Here is a 17,801-nt window from a genome sequence, read left to right on the forward strand (position 1 = left end):
AGGGAATTTCCAGTTTGCTTTATCAAACCCAAATTCACCCGTTGAGTTTCAGGCCAGTGAATAGATTCCTACTATAAAAATTCTGTCAAGCTCTGCTGGCATATAAACATTTCTCGGTATATCAATTCAGACTCCAGCCAGGTAGAGAGAGCTGTTTATCTCTGTTAATTGTGTTTACTCAAGTCATCCTTTGTGACCCTAATTAGTCAGAGAAGCAGCAGTAGAGAACCACTAGGAGACTAGGTTGAATAAGAATATGCAGAAAGAGTCCCTATACTCTGGTTTCTGGCCCTTGATAGAACAAAGGATCCACAGAGGTGAAGTGCTAGGTCTAACCAAGACAATTTGAGCCATGAGCTAAAGATTAGCAATTTCAGACTTTCAGAAGAAGTTGCTCATTCCTAATCACCCTAGTTTCTGAGTTGACACAATTACTAAGATTTGCATGGGTGGTGTGAGAATTTGAGGATTTTTATGACAGTGATTTTTATGATTATTTTTGCCAACATTTGTTCATCTGCCATATATACAATGTGCTATTCTGTTCTAACCACTCTACATGTATTAAAACACTGAATACAACCACATCAATAGATACTATAGGTCATGTTCATACAGGTGAGGAACTGACACAGGAGGATAAGTAACTTAACCAAGGTCACACAGCTAGTAAATAAATGCACTAGGACCTGACTACAATTTCCATCATTTAGGGAAATCCCAATATTTTAAAAAGAATGTTTAACCAAACACCTGACATTTACATATAAGACATTGTTCTAGGTACTATACAGAACATACAAAGGATACAGAGACAGTTCCTACAACCAGAGCTCATTGTATAATTGCAGATATTGGTAGTCCTCTCTATGGCACTAAAATTTTGCTCATTTTATTCACCTTCACAGTAGGATTTTCTAATTAGAAAAGACCTTACATCACCAATGCTATTACCCTTTCTTTTTTATTTATTTATTTTTTGGTGAGGAAGATCAGCCCTGAGCTAACATCCAATGCCAATCTGCCTCTTTTTTTTTTTTTTGGCTGAAGAAGATTGGCCCTGAGCTAACATCCGTGCCCACCTTCGTCTACTTTATATGGGACACTACCACAGCATGGCTTGACAAGCGGTGCATTGGAGCATCTGGGATCTGGGCCTGGGAATCCCGGGCCTGTGGAAGCGGAGCGCGCGCACTTAACCGCTACTGCACCAGGCTGGCCCCTAACCTTTCTTTTTTAAACAGGAAAGGCAACCTTAGGCCCAGAAGGGACCAACTAACTAGTTAATTTATCAACAGCTAGAGAATGGCTAGTAGCAAATCCAAAACTTTTCTACCCAATAATCGTGATGTTTCCATGTTCTTTGTGGCACTCAGGATGTAAAGATGTGATTACAACAACGGTACAAAACGAAGTTTACTCCTTTATTCCCAATTGTTCCTCAGTTCTTCAACTCCAGCTCTCTTCTTCACTTCTGCCACACTCTTATTGTTTATTCTAATTTATTTACCCTTTACAGATCCCCAGTCCTCCCTTTTTTCTGCCTCTGGAGTGAAACTAGGCCTGGATACCACTCAGACAGGGCTGGGGAAGGAGATAAAGCTGAACTGCTTGAGATCCTTTACCATTAATGAGCTTTAAAGGAAAAACGAAAATGCTTTGGACAAGATACTTGGAATTGCCTGAGCAGGAACAAAAGGTAGAAAAAGAAAGGGAAGATGTATGTGAATGACTTCGGGAGAAGACTTGCAAGCTGCTTAGATCTGGACAAATTAACACTAAATGCACAGGAATGGGGATAAGTGGGAAACAGTCCAACACCCCTTACAGGGAGTAAAAGCTCAAGCAATGAGCTCCAGAAAAAGCTTGGCGGCTCCTTTTCTGAGCACATGAAAGGGCCCTTTCTTCGAGGGTAGAGAACTTCCTCTGGAGTCTGCGGGTCCTCTCTTCCCATTGTGAGGGCTCATCTCTCTGGGAGGTCGCAGGGCCATTTTCTGGAGAAACGGGGACCTCCTCTCGGCGGTTTGGAGGAGGCTTTAGCCCGGCGCCCAGCCGCTTCCTGTGGGGTCTGCAAAGTACGCCCCCCGCCCCCGCGACAGGTGGGGCTCCCGGGGCAGCCCCGGGCCCGCATCGGGCTGGCGGGCACGCGCCCGGCGGCGCAGGACCCCGTACAGCCGCGTCACTCTCGCACTCCCGCCGACCCCCGTCCCGCGGCCGACCCAGCCGCACACCGCGAGCGTGCGTAACGTGCCCCCGCAGCGTGACGCACGCGCCGCGCCAGGGCGGATGCGCGGGATGCGCGGCGGGAGGAGCGCGCGCCGGGGGCGGGGTGCGGGCGGAAGTCGGCGTCTGCAGAAAGGAGAAAGGAAAGGGAGACGGGGCTGGGTGCGGCGCGGCGCGGCGCAGCTTGGAGAGCGGCGGGAGGGCGCCGCCTCCTCCCCCGCCTCCTCCCCCGCCCTCTGGGGATGGAAGTGACGAAAGCAGCCGAGGAGGTCACTTCCTGCTGGGGTGGATGAGGAGGAGCTGGAGACGCCGCCGAGGAGACCGGACCGAAGACGGACCGTGCCGGGGAGAGGTGAGTCCCGGCCTCGCCGCCACGCCGACCCCCCCGGGCCTCGGCGGGGACGTCGTCCCTGGGGTCCCGGCTATTCAGCCGGCCGCGTCCCAACCCGGCTGGGCCTCACCCCGCGCAGGGGGCGGGGAGAGAGGGGGCCCCCGTGTCTGAGGGGCGACGGGGACCGGGCAGCGTTCGTGCCGTGGCTCCACGGAGCCCCCAGGCCATGGGATGAGGGAGGCCGGGCCGGGAGGCAAGTGGAAAGGAGGCTCCGGGGGCTGCGGAAGCCGGGACCGGGAGCTGCAGCGGGCGATCCGCAGCGCCAGACTCTGTGTGCCTCACTCTTCGGGGAATGGTCGCGATCCGAGGGAGGGCGAGGAGTCGCGGGGGGGGAGTTGCAGCGCTGAGATGAGTGGCTCTGCTTGGACAGAGTGTGAATTTGGAGTGAATTTGTGAAGGGCTTGCAGAAGCGCCTGGGGGCTCCCGAAAGGGGGGCCTTTATGGGGGAAATCATTGAGCTGGGGTGTCAGGAGAGAGCTTCCTGGTCAAGTCATTGTTGCGGCGGGGTTTGGAGCCCAGAGTCGTGGTGGTTGAAGGGCATGCCTGTGGCAGGATAAAGGCCCCGCGATCCGACCGAGCAATCTAGGACTTGGAGTCCAGGGCAGCTTCCTGCAGCGGTGGGGAAATTAGTGTTTTTCCTCCCTCATTGTCACGGAGATGGGAGCTGCCGGGAGAGGAAGCTCCTGCCTCAGCTCTGAGGCCTTGTTATTGCGTGTCTTGTGTATGTGACTGTGTATCTGTGCGTGTGTTTGTTTTCTCCTTCCTTTGGGATGTTTATCTCATTCTCATTCTCTGGTAGGTTTATAGATTGAAACTTTCTCACCTTAATGTGTATAGTGAGAAAAAAATTTAAAGGATCTAAAGGAATCCTAGGTAACATGAAATTTCCAAGATTAGGAATTTGTCTCCACCCCACCCTGAGGCCACTGAGGAACCTATACTCCCTCCACACTCCTGCTAATGTGGGTGCTGAGGGCTGGTCATCCACCCTGGGGAATAGTGAGAGGAGATCTGCCCTCTCCCGCCCACCTCTTTCTGGCAGTTTCACTCTTCCCTCCTTTTTGCTAAAGGATTGACTGATACAAAGCTGCTCCTGCTAGGAACAGGAAAGTTATTGAGGAACTGTAAATCTGGACGGAATGAATTCAAATCGCAGCAAGACTCCCTCCACTTATTGAACGGAAGTCTGCCCCCTCCCCCCACCAAAGGGAGAAAATGTAAAAATTTTTCTCAAAAAAAATTTGGGAGTGTATTTGTGTTTCTCCTATAGAGTAACTGTACATAATGTTGTGTTTACTTCCTGTATCCCAGGGTGTTGTTCAAAGAGGAGGGGGCTGTTTCTGACTAGGATGAGATTTCTTTCTCCTATCTCACATAATACAGGAAAATAAATCAAAATCAGATGTTCTTTCTTGAGTGGCAATCGGATGGATTTGGGGTTTTTTTCCCCAGTCTTCTTTAAACTAGTACATCTGGGTGAACTCAGGCGTGTGTGTCTTGGCATCTGGGCCTGTCTAGTAATAGAAGACAAACTGTTTGACTTGTTTGGGCTGCCTTTTTGGACCTGTTTCACTGTACCCTTCCTTTTTTACATTTGAAGGGCTGGTCAGGAGAAAGAAAGCAAATATTAAAGACAATGTTTACACTTTGTGGTTTAAAGTCAGGTGAGAGATAATTATGGCCTTTGAAGCTGATGACCTGAGGACCATCATTTGATGACTTGGGGATTAGCAGTTTGGAGGTGACATGTTTGAAAGAAAGAGGGTTACATAAGGAGGGAAAGACAAGGAAAAGGAAGTTTGGGAAAAGGCTGTGCAGAAAACCTTGGGAGGATAATAAATAAATAGCACCTTAAAGTAATTGATGTGGCTTGTATCTCTCAGCAGGAGGGTGAAAATGAAAGCGGGCTGTAGCATCGTGGAAAAGGCTGAAGGAGGTGGAGGTGAGCAGAAGTTAATCGTCCCTGATGTACCTGGAATGGCCCTCAGTGGTTCCTTTTCTCTTCACAAATGCCACACCGTGGCCGACAGCCTCTTGACTGGGTGGATACTGCTAGGACAGTTGTAGGCTTGTTTCCTATGGATATATACTAACATGAGGGGTCACCACACCTTTATCCCAAGCTTTAGAGTCTCTTTCCTGTTAGAGTCACAATTCCTACCTTGGGGGCAAGGGGTTTTCAGCTGTATTTTCCTAAAACATTAGTTTATCTTTCCTGTCTGTTCCCTATGGAACTTTCCTGCCCTCAGAGAAAGTAGGCGTGAGATTTAGCAATGTATGAAAGGGTAAGAGATTAGGACACCTGAGTGCTGCTACCCAACTCTGTCAGATTTAGTGATTGTCACAAAGAAAATTAACTTCTCTGTGCTTTCCTCACCCTTGATGTGGTTAGCCCCAGCTGACCAAAAGGGTGTTTATGGCATGTTTGCACAGCACTCTAGAGATTCTGAGCGTTGGAATGTGAAGTCGAGGATACTGGTATGTATGTACCTAGCTCCTGACTACCTTGATCTTGCCCTTTTCACGTCAAAGGGTATCAGTTTCCTGATTGGGCCTATAAAACAGAGTCGTCCCCGGGCTCCCGGCAGATCCAGCTGTGGCACTTCATCCTGGAGCTGCTGCAGAAGGAAGAGTTCCGCCATGTCATCGCCTGGCAGCAGGGAGAGTACGGGGAATTTGTCATCAAGGATCCAGATGAGGTGGCCCGCCTCTGGGGCCGCAGGAAGTGCAAACCACAGATGAATTATGACAAGCTGAGCCGGGCCCTCAGGTAAGGGAAAGGATTCCCAAATCCATGGTGTTAACAGATTGGAAGGAGACTGAGCAGTTTGGTGAATGTTAGGTAAAAAGGGTATCAGGTGATAAGAGACTACACTATCTAAGTGAATAATGTGTAGCTTTAAGTGGGAGTAGGAGAGCTGTTGAATCTGAGAAGCACAGCACAGGAGGAGAAAAGGCATATCTTTGCTTGTATGTAGGAGGGAATTCCAACTTGGTTGGCACTGGATCATGACAGCCGATTCTGCTCTGTAGTGGGCGAGAGTGTGTGGTGAAACATGGATTGGAGCTCATTTATAATCCCAAAGATTAGTTTAGACTTCCCCGTTGGAAATCTATTAGAATTTCTCTTCTTTAGGCTCTCCTGGAAGAAACTAGAAAAAGAGTGAAGGAAGCACACGGGAGGTCTCCCTGAATGGTACTGACCTAGCTGTCTCAGGAGCCATGTCTGTGAGCTCAGTTGTCAGTCCATAGATTGTGCCACCGTGTCTCAAGTTTGATCACTATAAGTTTTCTGAGGTTCTCTTTTACTTGTGTCCGTCTTTACATTTCATAACCCTTTAGCCCTCAGGGGGCCAGAAGGCAGTTTATTACCTATGCTACTGAATAGATGCAAGGCTAAAGGTTCCAGGTATGTTGAAGTTCCCCTGCCTTTCTTCATTCTGTGTGACCCTGAATGTAAAAACTGTGTAGCAGCTTTGCTGGAGCCTCTCACATCCCTTTGCAAGTGAAGCAGGCCAAGCTGGCTGTTGTTTTCCAGATCAGGGTATACCATTGTTTGACCTGCCACCATAAAACAGTTCTACATTCCTCTGTCTGTGCCTTGAGGCCTCCAGACTAACCACATCAGGTCTCCAAGAAACTTATATGCCCCCACCTGGGCAAGGCAGAAAAGAGAAACTAGGCAGTGACATATAGTGGAACAGGAAGGAAATGGATTATAGAATTGCAACTGTAGAGAGATGGAGAAGAAAGGTGGTTGGGTCTAGGATAGGTGTTCAGAAGCTTAAAGTGAGATTGTCTTTGTAAAGCTCCAGCCAAAGACTAGAACTTAGCTAAAAATTGAATGGCAAAAGTGAGCTGTTAGGTCTTCCAGCCCTAACCTGAGGACAAGGCTGCAAAAGAATAGTGGTGATGTTTACAAGGAATACTTGGAGCAAGAATTGTTGGTTTTAGTAGTTACTAAGTGTATCAAAAACTGTCACTAGCTAGAAGATAAATTGACATGCATTCCTATTTTTACAGATACTATTACAACAAGAGGATCCTTCATAAAACAAAAGGGAAAAGGTTTACTTATAAATTTAACTTCAGCAAACTGGTGATGCCCAACTACCCATTCATCAACATTCGGTCAAGTGGTAAGATGCAAACTTTCTTGGTAGGAAATGAATTTTGAGTTGAAAAGAATTTTAAAAACCCAAGTCTAAGACCTGGCCTGTTTAAGGGGTATTTAGAAACACTAAAGTAATGTGATCCCTTGGATTGCCTCCGTGTTCTTACGACGTTTTCCCATTCATCTCATACAGGGAGTGATAGGCTCTGTGGCTTCAAGATAGATTTCTTTGGTTTGTTTATTTGGTTCCCTTTTCTGCATATTATTTATAATCTCCTAGATATTATTACACTATCCTCTTTAGGACTGATGTTCCATAGGTTTGTGTTGATCTTTAAGTTCAGGACTCAGAGTTTTAACACCCTGCCCAGTGACTCTTTTATAGGCGAGAACCTGTTTCTACAAACACTTCCGATTTTCTATGAAACTACCAAGCTCTCCCTTATCAGGTGAATATCGTCAAAACCACAGCATCCTTGATCACAGAAGGGGAGGTTCATATGTTTGCAGTGAAAAGCAATGTCTTTGATCTGCGCCAACAGCTCCTCTGAGAACAAGACTAGGGTTACTTGACCTTCTCTCCTCTTAAGTGCAGCAAGGCTTCCCCTCTAGGCTGTCCAGGTGACACCTTTGTATCACAGCTCCTCACAGAGGTTTTAGGTCTGCCCCTCTCGATGCAGAAGGCAGTCTCTTATAAGGGTTTTTGGTTTTGGGGGTTTTTTTAAGATGCTAATCATAACTCCTGCCCAAGAAAATAGATTGTATTTAACTCGTTTCTGACCAGCCATCAATACTGTGTCTTTGTGGCATTGTATCTTAAAGCAAAGAAACCTGAAAAATTAGAGCAGGGGTGTGGCTGAGAGAATATAATGCTGAGATCCATTGCAGATATGTAATTACTACACACAACAAGTTAGGGCAGTTTTAACTTGATGCTGCTATCATTACAGTTCCATCTCTCTTTCTGTAGCCACTCCCTTCTGTCCCTGGGGCATGCATTTAAAAAAAAAAGTGGTATTGGAATGCATCTCTCTAATTACAACCTGTTTTCTTTCCTTGTGCCTGAGGGAGAGGCGTTAGGAAATCAAACCTGTTCTAGCCAGTGGAATCTCATTTCCTAGTTTTCACTCATGCCCCCTCCCTATGTACCTAAAGGAATTGGGACTCTAGATGGATATATCAGCAATTTTGAAGAATGTGTTGGTCTACCATACCAGTCCCCTCAAAAAGGACTTCATTGATCTTGTTCTTCTGTCTTTGACCCATTTTTGTCTGTTGAAATCCCAAAAGTCCAGCCACGTGGACAGCCTGGAATGGGGCATCCATCCATCAGCAATTGGGAGTGATACGCTTTTCCAGGGCAAGGAAATCTTGTCCCTCACTCTGAAGATTCTGGTCTAGAAACTTAAAAGTAGTGGCCTAGTACAACCTATTCTGCCTAAAGTCAATTGAACCAGCATTGATCCTTATAACTAAGCACAGGATCTTAACCAAAAGTTACAGAGAAAGCAAAACTGTGCATTTCTTTTAGGCATACTACTTGGTTGGTTACATCCTGGATACAGGTAACTCCAAAGAACTGGAGTTATTAGTTCATAGAGAATTTTTACCCAGAAAGACAAAATGTTATTTCAGGTTAACTTTTATGGTGACAAAGGAAGGCTAACATTTATTGAACATCTACTTAATGGAGGTACTTTTGCTTAGTGTTTTTGTGAATTATCTCATTCAACTCTCCCAGCCCTGTGAATTATGTGTCTCAGTATCCACATGTTACAAATGATAAAATGAAAGATGACAGCAAAGTCAAAGATCGATCTAGGTGGGTTGAATAACAGTTATCTGTTGAACGGTTTCTCAGGAAACAATTGCTAAGAGATTGAGCTATTGAAATCTGGCTCTTATTTGATAGATTATACGTTCCTCCCCTGGATTGGGATTCATTCATTTGTTCTACAGATAATCTGTTAAGCCGTAAAGACAAAAAGAAAAGATTATGGGGGAGTTCTTTCCCTCATGGAACTCACAATTTAGCACAAGAGATAAGATATGTGAGGGTTAATGCAATCTTGAATACAGTGTGGAATGTGATAACGCTCTAAGTAGAGCTATGTGCATTTAGACCCTAGAGGCCAGAGAGATCATGTCTAGATGATGGGTTGATAACGTTGGGCTGTTTTGATCTGTGTGTTGTTAAAAATAGAGACAATATGTGCAGATTGTAACATATCCAAATAATGCAGACGTTTATAAGTAAAAAGGAGAGTGACTGTTCTTTTCCCTTTGCTGCAATCCTATTCACTGTTAACAGTTTAGAGTAGAGTACTTAACATTTGAATAGTGTTGAGAGTACTTCTGTAGTGTTGAGAGTACTTCTGTGTACAGTATCTCATTTTTATCATTAAAAGCATCTTATAAAGTACATTATTAAATATATTTTTTAATATTTACTTGTACTTCCATAAGAAACATTGGAAAAATACAGGAGATACCAGTAAAAGTGGTTATCTGTCACGGGGTAGGATCAGGACAGACCATTTCTGGGATGGACTTGAGACCTCACACTATGCCTCCTCACCCCCACCCGGGTTTTTTATGTTTATCTTTCTTTTGGAAAACTTTAACCTACAGAAAAATTGGAAAAAATAGAACAGTGAACGCCCATATATCCTCTATCTAGATGCAGTAATCATTAACATTGTTGCCACATTTACTTTCTCTCTTTCTATTTATATGTACTTTTTACATCTTTTGAGATTAAGTTGCAGACATAGGGACACTTCACCCCTGTGTGCTTCAGCATGTATCTCCCACCTACAAGGACATTCGTCCATAACCACAATAACATTACCACACCCAGGAAGTCTAACATTGCTCTAATACTATTATCTAATATATGGTTCATATTCAAATGATATATGCCTTTTAAAGTTTTGATTTTTGAACCATGATTATTATCTAATAAAAGCATTACTTATTTTAACAAATGCCTGCGATTTGCTATGTGCTTATACTATTCTAAGGATTTTGCAAATGTTAACTCTCAGTTTTCATAACATGAGGATTAGTAAGGAAACTGAGGCACAGGAAAGTAAGTTATCCAAAGTCACACAGCTAATAAGTGGTAGGGCCAGGGTTTGAACCTAGGCAAAGGCCTTATTATTTCCATTTTGCCAGAAAGAGTCAAAGACCAGTTGATTACTTGCAGTAGGCTACAAGGTAGAAGGTTCCAGAACTGAGATTCAAACCCAGATTTTCCAACCTTACTACTCAGATTTCATGGTCACTCCATGAAGGTGATCTTCTTCCAAAGCAGTATTATTCAAACTTTTTTAAGCAGCAAACTTATTTTTTCAAAAAAAATATTAGATTTGCTGTCTCAACATATAGCGTATAAAAGTAGGGCTGCTGCAGTTGATCAGAGTTCAGGGGTCCAGAATCCTCCAACATTGCTCCAAGGTTTTGCCTTCCTTCACTCCCTGTAAATGCATTTGGAAAATAATATGTGTTCTGTTTCCTTCTTGCAGAATTACAGTGTACCTTAGCCTGTGTAAAGACTGAGATACCCTCCAGTTTAAAAAAAAAAAAACCTAAGTTGTTTAGGAGTCAGGACCTTTTCTTCCCACATTATACCTATCTTATTCAGTCCTTTGGAACACACAGAAGTGTTCTGAGGTTTTGTTTTGTTTTTTTTGCTTTTGAACAGATGTGCTCTTAATACAAAGTCAAGATCCAAAAGAATCAAAAAGAGTGGAATTTTAGTCACTGTAATAGGCTGGAAGAAGAGATACTTCTGGCCTGGGACCCTCTTGACTTTACTCAAATTATATACAAGGTCATTCATCTGTTTTCCGTAATTATAAGGTTAAATCAGTGGCTTTAGAAAAAATGTCCTGCAGAACAGTTTTCTGTGGAACATCAGTTGGGGAAATGTTGCTCAGTCACGTGTGCCTAGAAAGCTACAGTCTTGCACATACCAGCCAACTCCAGAGTCATATCTGAGAACAACTCTGTTATACCAAGAATAGGAGAAGGCAACTGATGGGGACCAATTCCTAACCACACTGTATCTTATGCACCTTTTTTTGTTTCTTCTCCTAGATCACCATATTTTCACTTATTTGGGTTTTTCTTATTTTTTCTTCTCCCTTTTTATCTTCTCCCGTATCTCTGCCTCAGAGTGTAAAGAGCCCTTCTGACATCATCACTGATAGAAGCCACTGCTACTTTCCAGGAACCCAAAGCGTCCTTGAGACCTCAGATGGCATATCTTTCTTATGCCCTGTTGATCAGAAGGACCCTCTGGGGAGTTGAGAACTTGTGAGCCTCTGAAGTCGAGTGTTCAGCATGGTGTTGGTTTCTTTTTAGAGCTTCAGATTTTAGCAGGCGAACTCGGGAGAGGGAGTGGTAGGTGCTGGGTTTTCTTCCAGCTCCTCAGTGTTTGAAAAGCATTGAAAGCAGGATGGGAATGGAGATCATTATATAAAATTTGTTAGAGAAATATAGATTTGGAGAGATTGAAGAATATTTGAATCTCTGTAAAGTAGTGATTGTATGTATATCAGAAATGATAAAAAATACATCATAAGAACTTATCTTAACAAACATATGGCCTTTTTTTTCTTTTTAATCTGCTTTTGTTCTTAAAATATGGTCTTGTTCATGTCCATATGTGTGAGGTGCAGGGTCTTGGGTCTTTTAATGCATTGCTTTACATACACGTCATTTGCAGTTTTGTTTGTTTGGTTTTTGGTTTGGTTTGTTTGCTTGCTTGATAGATAATGGCTAAAATTATGAAAATAAGAAAATAGGAGTTGCAAAGCTGAGAATTAAAACAGGTGATATAGTCACAGTATTTAGAGTTGCAGAAAAAAAGGCTCTTGCACCCATTCATTCATTCAACTATCGTTTACTGAGCGCCTACTAATTGTTAAACCCTGAACTGCTGGAAGTCTAGTCGTGAACAAGAGAAATTTATATTTTAGAATACAGATAAATAAGTAAATGATGTTTCGGATAGTACAGAGTTCTGTGAAGACACAGAGTAAGAGGCTAGAGAATGATGGCAACTGAATGGAGTAGAGGAAGCTGAGCAGTAGTTCTAGGAAGACGGAGCTGAGGGATTCAGTCCAGCTCGAATGTCTGTTTCCTGTGGCTCCTAAACGTCGTGTACTTATTTAACATAAGTAAAAGTGCTGATGATGAATAACCAGACCTCTAAAGTGGCCTTTTGTCCCCTCCACTGTCACAGGTGTGGTTCCCCAGAGTGCGCCACCAGTGCCAACAGCCTCTTCCCGGTTCCATTTCCCACCTTTGGACGCCCATTCTCCAACTAGCGATGTGCAGCCAGGGCGGTTCTCTACTAGCTCCCTAACTACGTCTGGCCAGGAGTCGGGTAATGGCCCTGATAGAAAGGTGGAGCTTTCGGAGCTGGAGGATGGCTCAGCCGCTGACTGGCGCCGGGGCGTGGATCTCATGTCTTCCCGGAATGCTGTTGGTGGAGGAGGGATCAGCCATCAGAAACGCAAGCCTGACATAATGCTTCCTCTGTTCACTAGGCCGGGGATATACCCCGACCCCCACAGTCCCTTCGCTGTCTCTCCAATCCCTGGCCGTGGAGGTGTCCTTAATGTCCCCATTTCACCAGCCCTCTCCCTGACTCCCACCATCTTCTCCTATAGCCCATCACCAGGCCTGAGCCCCTTCACCAACAGCAGTTGCTTCTCCTTCAACCCTGAGGAAATGAAACACTACCTTCATTCTCAAGCGTGTTCTGTCTTCAACTACCATCTGAGTCCCCGGACATTTCCTCGTTACCCAGGGCTCATGGTTCCACCACTGCAGTGCCAAATGCATCCTGAGGAGTCAACCCAGTTTTCTATCAAGCTGCAGCCCCCGCCAGTTGGGCGGAAGAACCGGGAGAGGGTGGAGAGCAGCGAGGAGTCAGCACTTGTCACAGCTCCCACCATGGCGCCTGTCCCCCCGAGAATTAAGGTGGAGCCAGCCTCTGAAAAGGATCCTGAGAGTCTCAGGCAGTCAGCGCGAGAGAAGGAGGAACGCTCTCCGGAAGAGGGCGCTGTGCCAAGCAGGACCATAGAAGAGGAGAAAAGCCCCATCTTTGCCCGCCCAGCTGCACCGCCCTCCTGGCCCTCTGTACCCAGCACCCCAAGTGAAGACCCCCTAGAGGTGACTGAAGACAGTGAGGACAGGCCTGGCAAAGAGCCCAGTGCACCCGAGAAGAAAGAAGACGCCCTGATGCCCCCCAAGCTTCGGTTGAAGCGGCGCTGGAATGATGACCCTGAAGCCCGAGAGCTGAGTAAGAACGGCAAGTTCCTCTGGAATGGGGCAGGACCCCGGGGCTTGGCAACGGCAGCTGCTGATGCTTAGAACTGGAAGTGGATTGGGCGTTGTTTATACTATAATCAAATACATACATGTATTTATGTAGCAAGATTTCAGGGTGGGGGGAGGGGGAGGGAATTAGACTGGTTTGATCATTCTAGGGGCATAGACTTGTATTTTTATGTTTTGGGGATGGGGTGGGGTATCTTCTGTTGTAAATTAGGTGGGATGTGAACACAGTTTTTTTTCCTGGTGAGTAAGACATGGGAAGGGTATTGACCTGAAGGAGAAGAGCCTCTATTTCCTGTTGAGGCTTACACTTTTTGACAAACCCCCAAAGGGCCAAGATACTGTTTGGTCCCATGATAGTTCAGGTTCCAGGCTTCTTTCTTTTCTATTGTATTTATATATGGAAAGCCATTGATGAATTTATTTTACTCTGAGAGAGAACAAAGGGAAAAGGACGTGGTTGGGAGGTCGAGCAGTGAGAGACCATTAATACTAAATATTTTGCCTGAGATGTTTCTTTATAATTATTTCAGGGGAGGAATAAGATAATCTCAGTCTTACTGGGGCAGAGGGATGTTCAGATGTTGCTCTTTTTCTTTTTTCCTTTGTTGTTGCTGTTATTTGGCATTTTTTCTTTTCCTTTTTGAAAAAATGTTTTCGGGAAACATGAAACGTACTGCCAGTTAGAGTGGGGCTGGGCAGGCTCAGGCACTGAGCCTCGGCTGCGTGGTTGGGACAGGAAGCCCTGCTGTGACTTTCTTGGACTTTTCACGTACTTCACCTATTAAGAAGCCATGAGGAGTTGTAAACTCTTGTTCAGGGAAGAAAGAAGAGGGCAGGAGGAAGTAACCCAATGCCTTTAAAAACAAAAACACAAAAATGATCTTCATTTTTCCTTTTCCATCGTGGGTTTGGGAAGCCAAACCAAAGTGACTGTGAGCAAGTTCACTGAGAGGCATGACAGCGTTGAAGATGTCTTTCCATTGTGTCTGGTTCTCTTATCATTTTCTTAAGTCAAGCCTTAACAATGAACATACTTTAACATGATACGGGTCTGTCAACATAAACCTGTAGAAGGGCGTGGACAACTTTTCAGATAATCGGGGAATGTCGAAACATGGTTAAATTTCAAGCTGGTATTTAGTTGTCTCCTCTTAATGTTACTGGGATGGGTAGCAAAAAGGATTATGGGAGTTAATGATGGGAGCAGATGATACCTTGATACCTGGAAACACAGAAGGTAGGTGGGGGTACCACTGGATGTTGCTGAGACTGAAGGAAGAGGTGGGCAGGAGACAGAAGGTGGCTGGATCCCCAAGGCCTAGTGTGAATGCAGGGGCTGCTGTCTGTCCTGTTGTCATGTTGCCCTTCTTACCATGCCTGTCCCTAGATTGTTCTCATTCTCATGATCAAGTGACTATCATACATGAGACCCCAGTTTACAGATAGAGGAATTGTTTCTTCATGGGAAATTCCCTTCCATCAACTTCAAAGGAATGGGCAAGTGTTGATCTTACATGAAGCAAAAGGAGCGTGGACTCGGGGCAGAGAGAGAGAATCCACAGCCAGCTGTCTGTGCATGTGCACATGTAACTACCTAGTGTACGGAAGTACCTAACTGGCTCACATCCACAGAGCAGCAGAGAGAAGAAATAACTCCGTATCTGATAGGGGCAAGAAGTGGGCACGGGGATGCTGTCTAGGAATTGGAGGAATTCCTAACTCCACCTTAGCCTAAGTGAACTCTAGGTACTAAGAAGTATGTGAGGGTTGACTTTTAATGGTGGGGTGGGAATTCTTTTTTAGCTGGAGTATTTGCATGAGAGGGGCTCAGGAAAGGTTCGAGTAGGTGAGTGAGTTATTAGATGGCTTGGGATGACTTGAGTCCATCATGCTATTTTTTGGCAAGTGTCCTCTCCCTTATTTGATTCAAATTCCATGAGTGACTTGTCTTTGCCTGGGAAAGGGATTGGGAGAGTGGTCCCTAGCAACTCAAGCTTTGATCAAGCTGCCTTTGGTTGGTTGTGTTTGTGTCAGTGTCTTTCTCTGCGCCTCGCCTTACCTCGAATCAGAAAGCAAGCCTGGGCAGGTGGAGGAGGAGTGTCTGCTTGGCATTGCCCTATCTAACCAGGGAGGCTGGCTGGCCGCCCTCTCTGTCCACTGGAGGGGAGGGCCAGCAGGTATCGGTATGAACTCAGGAATAGAAACACGAGGCCTTTAAAATAAGAGGGAGAGAAATCCATGATGCGTACCTGTAACCCCCTAGAACCCAAGTGCCAGAATTAATTCCTAGATGCTGCTTTTGTTTGAACAAAAAGTCACTGCTTTTACACTTGAAAAAACACACTCAAAAAAATGTTCAACTCCATGAAAAATGTTTTTTTGGCTTTAAGAAATTGTTTGGTGTTTAACTGTTTCCTTTGATTTCCATTCCACCAGTAAATTGTTGGTTGATTTGCACTGCACACTGGAGTTGGGGTTGGGAGGAGGGTCCTCATACGAGCCGAACTTGGGCTTCCTCAGGACGTGGACCAGGGAATGTGGAGGTCGTTGGTATTTCCTGGGGTAAGGGTGGGAGGTAGTTTTTCTCCCCCTAGTCCACTCCTGGCAGCACCTGTCACCAACCTGGCACAAAGCCAGGCCTTTCTCCTGTGAGCATCTCATCGCTGTCCAACAGCAGGTGGAAAGGGGGGACAAAATCAGACCTATTTTCTCTCCCCCACTTTTTCCAAATTTTGCTGTGCCAAATATTTAAAACTGCTAATATAAATCTTAAAATTTCATTAATTAATGAAGAACTTGTTCATGCCGTTTGCTTTGTTGACTATGGAAAAGAAAGTAGTAGAGATCTCTTAAGGGCATCCAGCCTTGTTGAGTTTTTTTTTTTTCTTTTAAGAACGGCTAGGAGTGAAATAAACAATTCACCAAGTCCTTTCACCCCCAGTTTTCAAGCTGCACTGCATTAAACCCAACTCGCTAACTAATACAGGGAATTATTGCACCGTAGTCCTCCATGGGCCAAGAAACTTCCAGAAGCATTAAAAAAATAAAAAGTTGAAGTATATCACTTCTCACCAAGCGGGTAGAGTCAGTTGGCTGTTTGTCCCTTGTTTTTTATTTATTCCATAATTATGTTTGTGCTTTTTGTTTTGTAAACAGTAATGGAACACACATTTTGATTTTGTTCAAAAGAAAAAGAACTTTATCCAGTCTTTCAAGAACTGTTCATTTCTTTTTGCTGAAAAAAAAGAGTTACTAGTTAATTTGTTTTGAAATATTTGGAAATTCTTCGAGTTATGAAATTGTGATGCAGGGATTCATGAGTGAGACATTCACATGTGAAAGATGACTTCACTTAGCCGCTTAAGCAGAGTAAAGTGTGTATATGTACATAAAATGTAAGTAATCTTAACTCCATTGTGCAGTGCCTTTTAGATGTTCCGCTTTCTATAAAGTCTTCAAATTTTTGCATATATATTATATATATATGACGTAATGTTATAGAAATATATGTATAATATACATATTTTTTCCAGGGGTATCTGATAGCTCTGTATTTTGTTATGGAAGTTGAAAGAAAAAAGTATTTTACCTCAGAAATTAAAGTTAAATAAAAAAAAAAATACTTTTAAGTAACGTCTGTGGAGTGTTGGTGGTGTTGATACACTGAGCCAGGGTGGTCGTGCCAGAGAATTTGCGGAGTCCGGGCTAGCTCACTCCACCCCCACTTTTTGTTCCTACTGCACAGGTACCGACGTAGTGAGGTCTCTCAACCGTTTTGGAGAGTGTCAGTTTCCTTGTTCAATGGCTGCTGCTAGATAAAGGACAGCTGAAGCCAGGGACACGAGTTAGCGGGGAAATTTCTACCTCAAGATTGTTTTTTTGTTTTTTATTTTTTTTGGTGAGGAAGATTACCCCTGAGCTAACATCCGTGCCCACCTTCCTCTACCTTAAACGTGGGACGCCGCCACAGCCTGGCTTCATAAGTGGTGCCTAGGTCCATGCCCGGGATCCGAACCTGCAAACCCTGGGCCACCAAAGGGGAGTGCACAAACTTAACCACTGGCCATGGACTGGCCCTGTCAAGGTGGTTTTGAGGATTCATTAAGAGTACGTGGGCAAAGGCAGACATAATAGGCCACACTGTATGATTCTATGTATAGGAAATGTCTAGAATAGGCAAATCTATGGAGACAGAACATAGATTAGTGGTGCCAAGGAGGGTGGAGACAGCTAATGGGTCACTTTTTTTTTTTTTTGGTGTGGCAAAAGTTCTGGAATTAATGGTAATAGTTGTACAATAATTTGAATATAATAAAAACCACCAAATTACAATCACTCTGGGAAAGGGTGAATTTTATGGTATATAAATTATATCTCAATAAAGGTTTTGTTGGTGGTGGTTTTTTAATTAAGTACATGGCAAACCAGTATTAGGGAAACTTAGTATTACCCAGTAGAGGACAAGAATCCAGAGGGGTAGGAGGGGATCTTGGTGGGATATTGAATATCATGTAACACACCCTAAGAAAAATGGTGCCAGACTAATCTCATTTTACCCTTGGGAGATAGGCAAAGTGATGTCCTCAAGGCCCTAATATCTGTAGAATCACAGCCAGGTGTTAAATTTGACTTCTATTAAAGGGTCCTGTGAGTTCAGGGAGGCAGGAATTGAGGAGGAGGGGTGAGGCTAGAGAGGCAAACTAGGGTGGATTGTGAAGG

General features: G+C 44.5%; 1 protein-coding gene across 3 annotated transcripts; it reads left to right on the plus strand.

The window, feature by feature from the left end:
• Positions 1-2,440: 2,440 nt before the first annotated feature.
• On the plus strand, positions 2,441-16,715 carry ETV3 (ETS variant transcription factor 3). Of its 3 annotated transcripts, none has more exons than XM_004436249.3 (5): positions 2,441-2,575; positions 4,498-4,556; positions 5,147-5,384; positions 6,638-6,753; positions 11,980-16,715. In XM_004436249.3, exons 2-5 carry the CDS (start codon positions 4,511-4,513, stop codon positions 13,113-13,115), a joined length of 1,536 nt encoding a protein of 511 aa, XP_004436306.2. In that variant the 5' UTR covers positions 2,441-2,575; positions 4,498-4,510; the 3' UTR covers positions 13,116-16,715. The 3 variants fall into 3 exon arrangements, with proteins under 3 accessions (XP_004436306.2, XP_014647504.2, XP_087297482.1); XM_014792018.2 differs by having other exon boundaries at positions 4,501-4,556; XM_087441356.1 differs by lacking the exon at positions 2,441-2,575 and having other exon boundaries at positions 3,001-4,556.
• Positions 16,716-17,801: the final 1,086 nt, after the last annotated feature.

This window comes from Ceratotherium simum, chromosome 2 (genome assembly GCF_057802395.1).
Source record: "Ceratotherium simum simum isolate JZ-2026a chromosome 2, ASM5780239v1, whole genome shotgun sequence".
In the NCBI taxonomy this organism is placed as follows: Eukaryota; Metazoa; Chordata; class Mammalia; order Perissodactyla; family Rhinocerotidae; genus Ceratotherium; species Ceratotherium simum.

What these genes read in the sequence shown, in the direction of transcription:
- ETV3 (XM_087441356.1), top strand. Translation starts at nt 4,478, where the DNA reads ATGTGGCTTGTATCTCTCAGCAGGAGGGTGAAAATGAAAGCGGGCTGT. An exon ending in AAAGGCTGAAGGAGGTGGAG is followed by an intron (nt 4,557 to 5,146) that starts GTGAGCAGAAGT and finishes TTCACGTCAAAG; the next exon opens with GGTATCAGTTTCCTGATTGG. An exon ending in AAGCTGAGCCGGGCCCTCAG is followed by an intron (nt 5,385 to 6,637) that starts GTAAGGGAAAGG and finishes CTATTTTTACAG; the next exon opens with ATACTATTACAACAAGAGGA.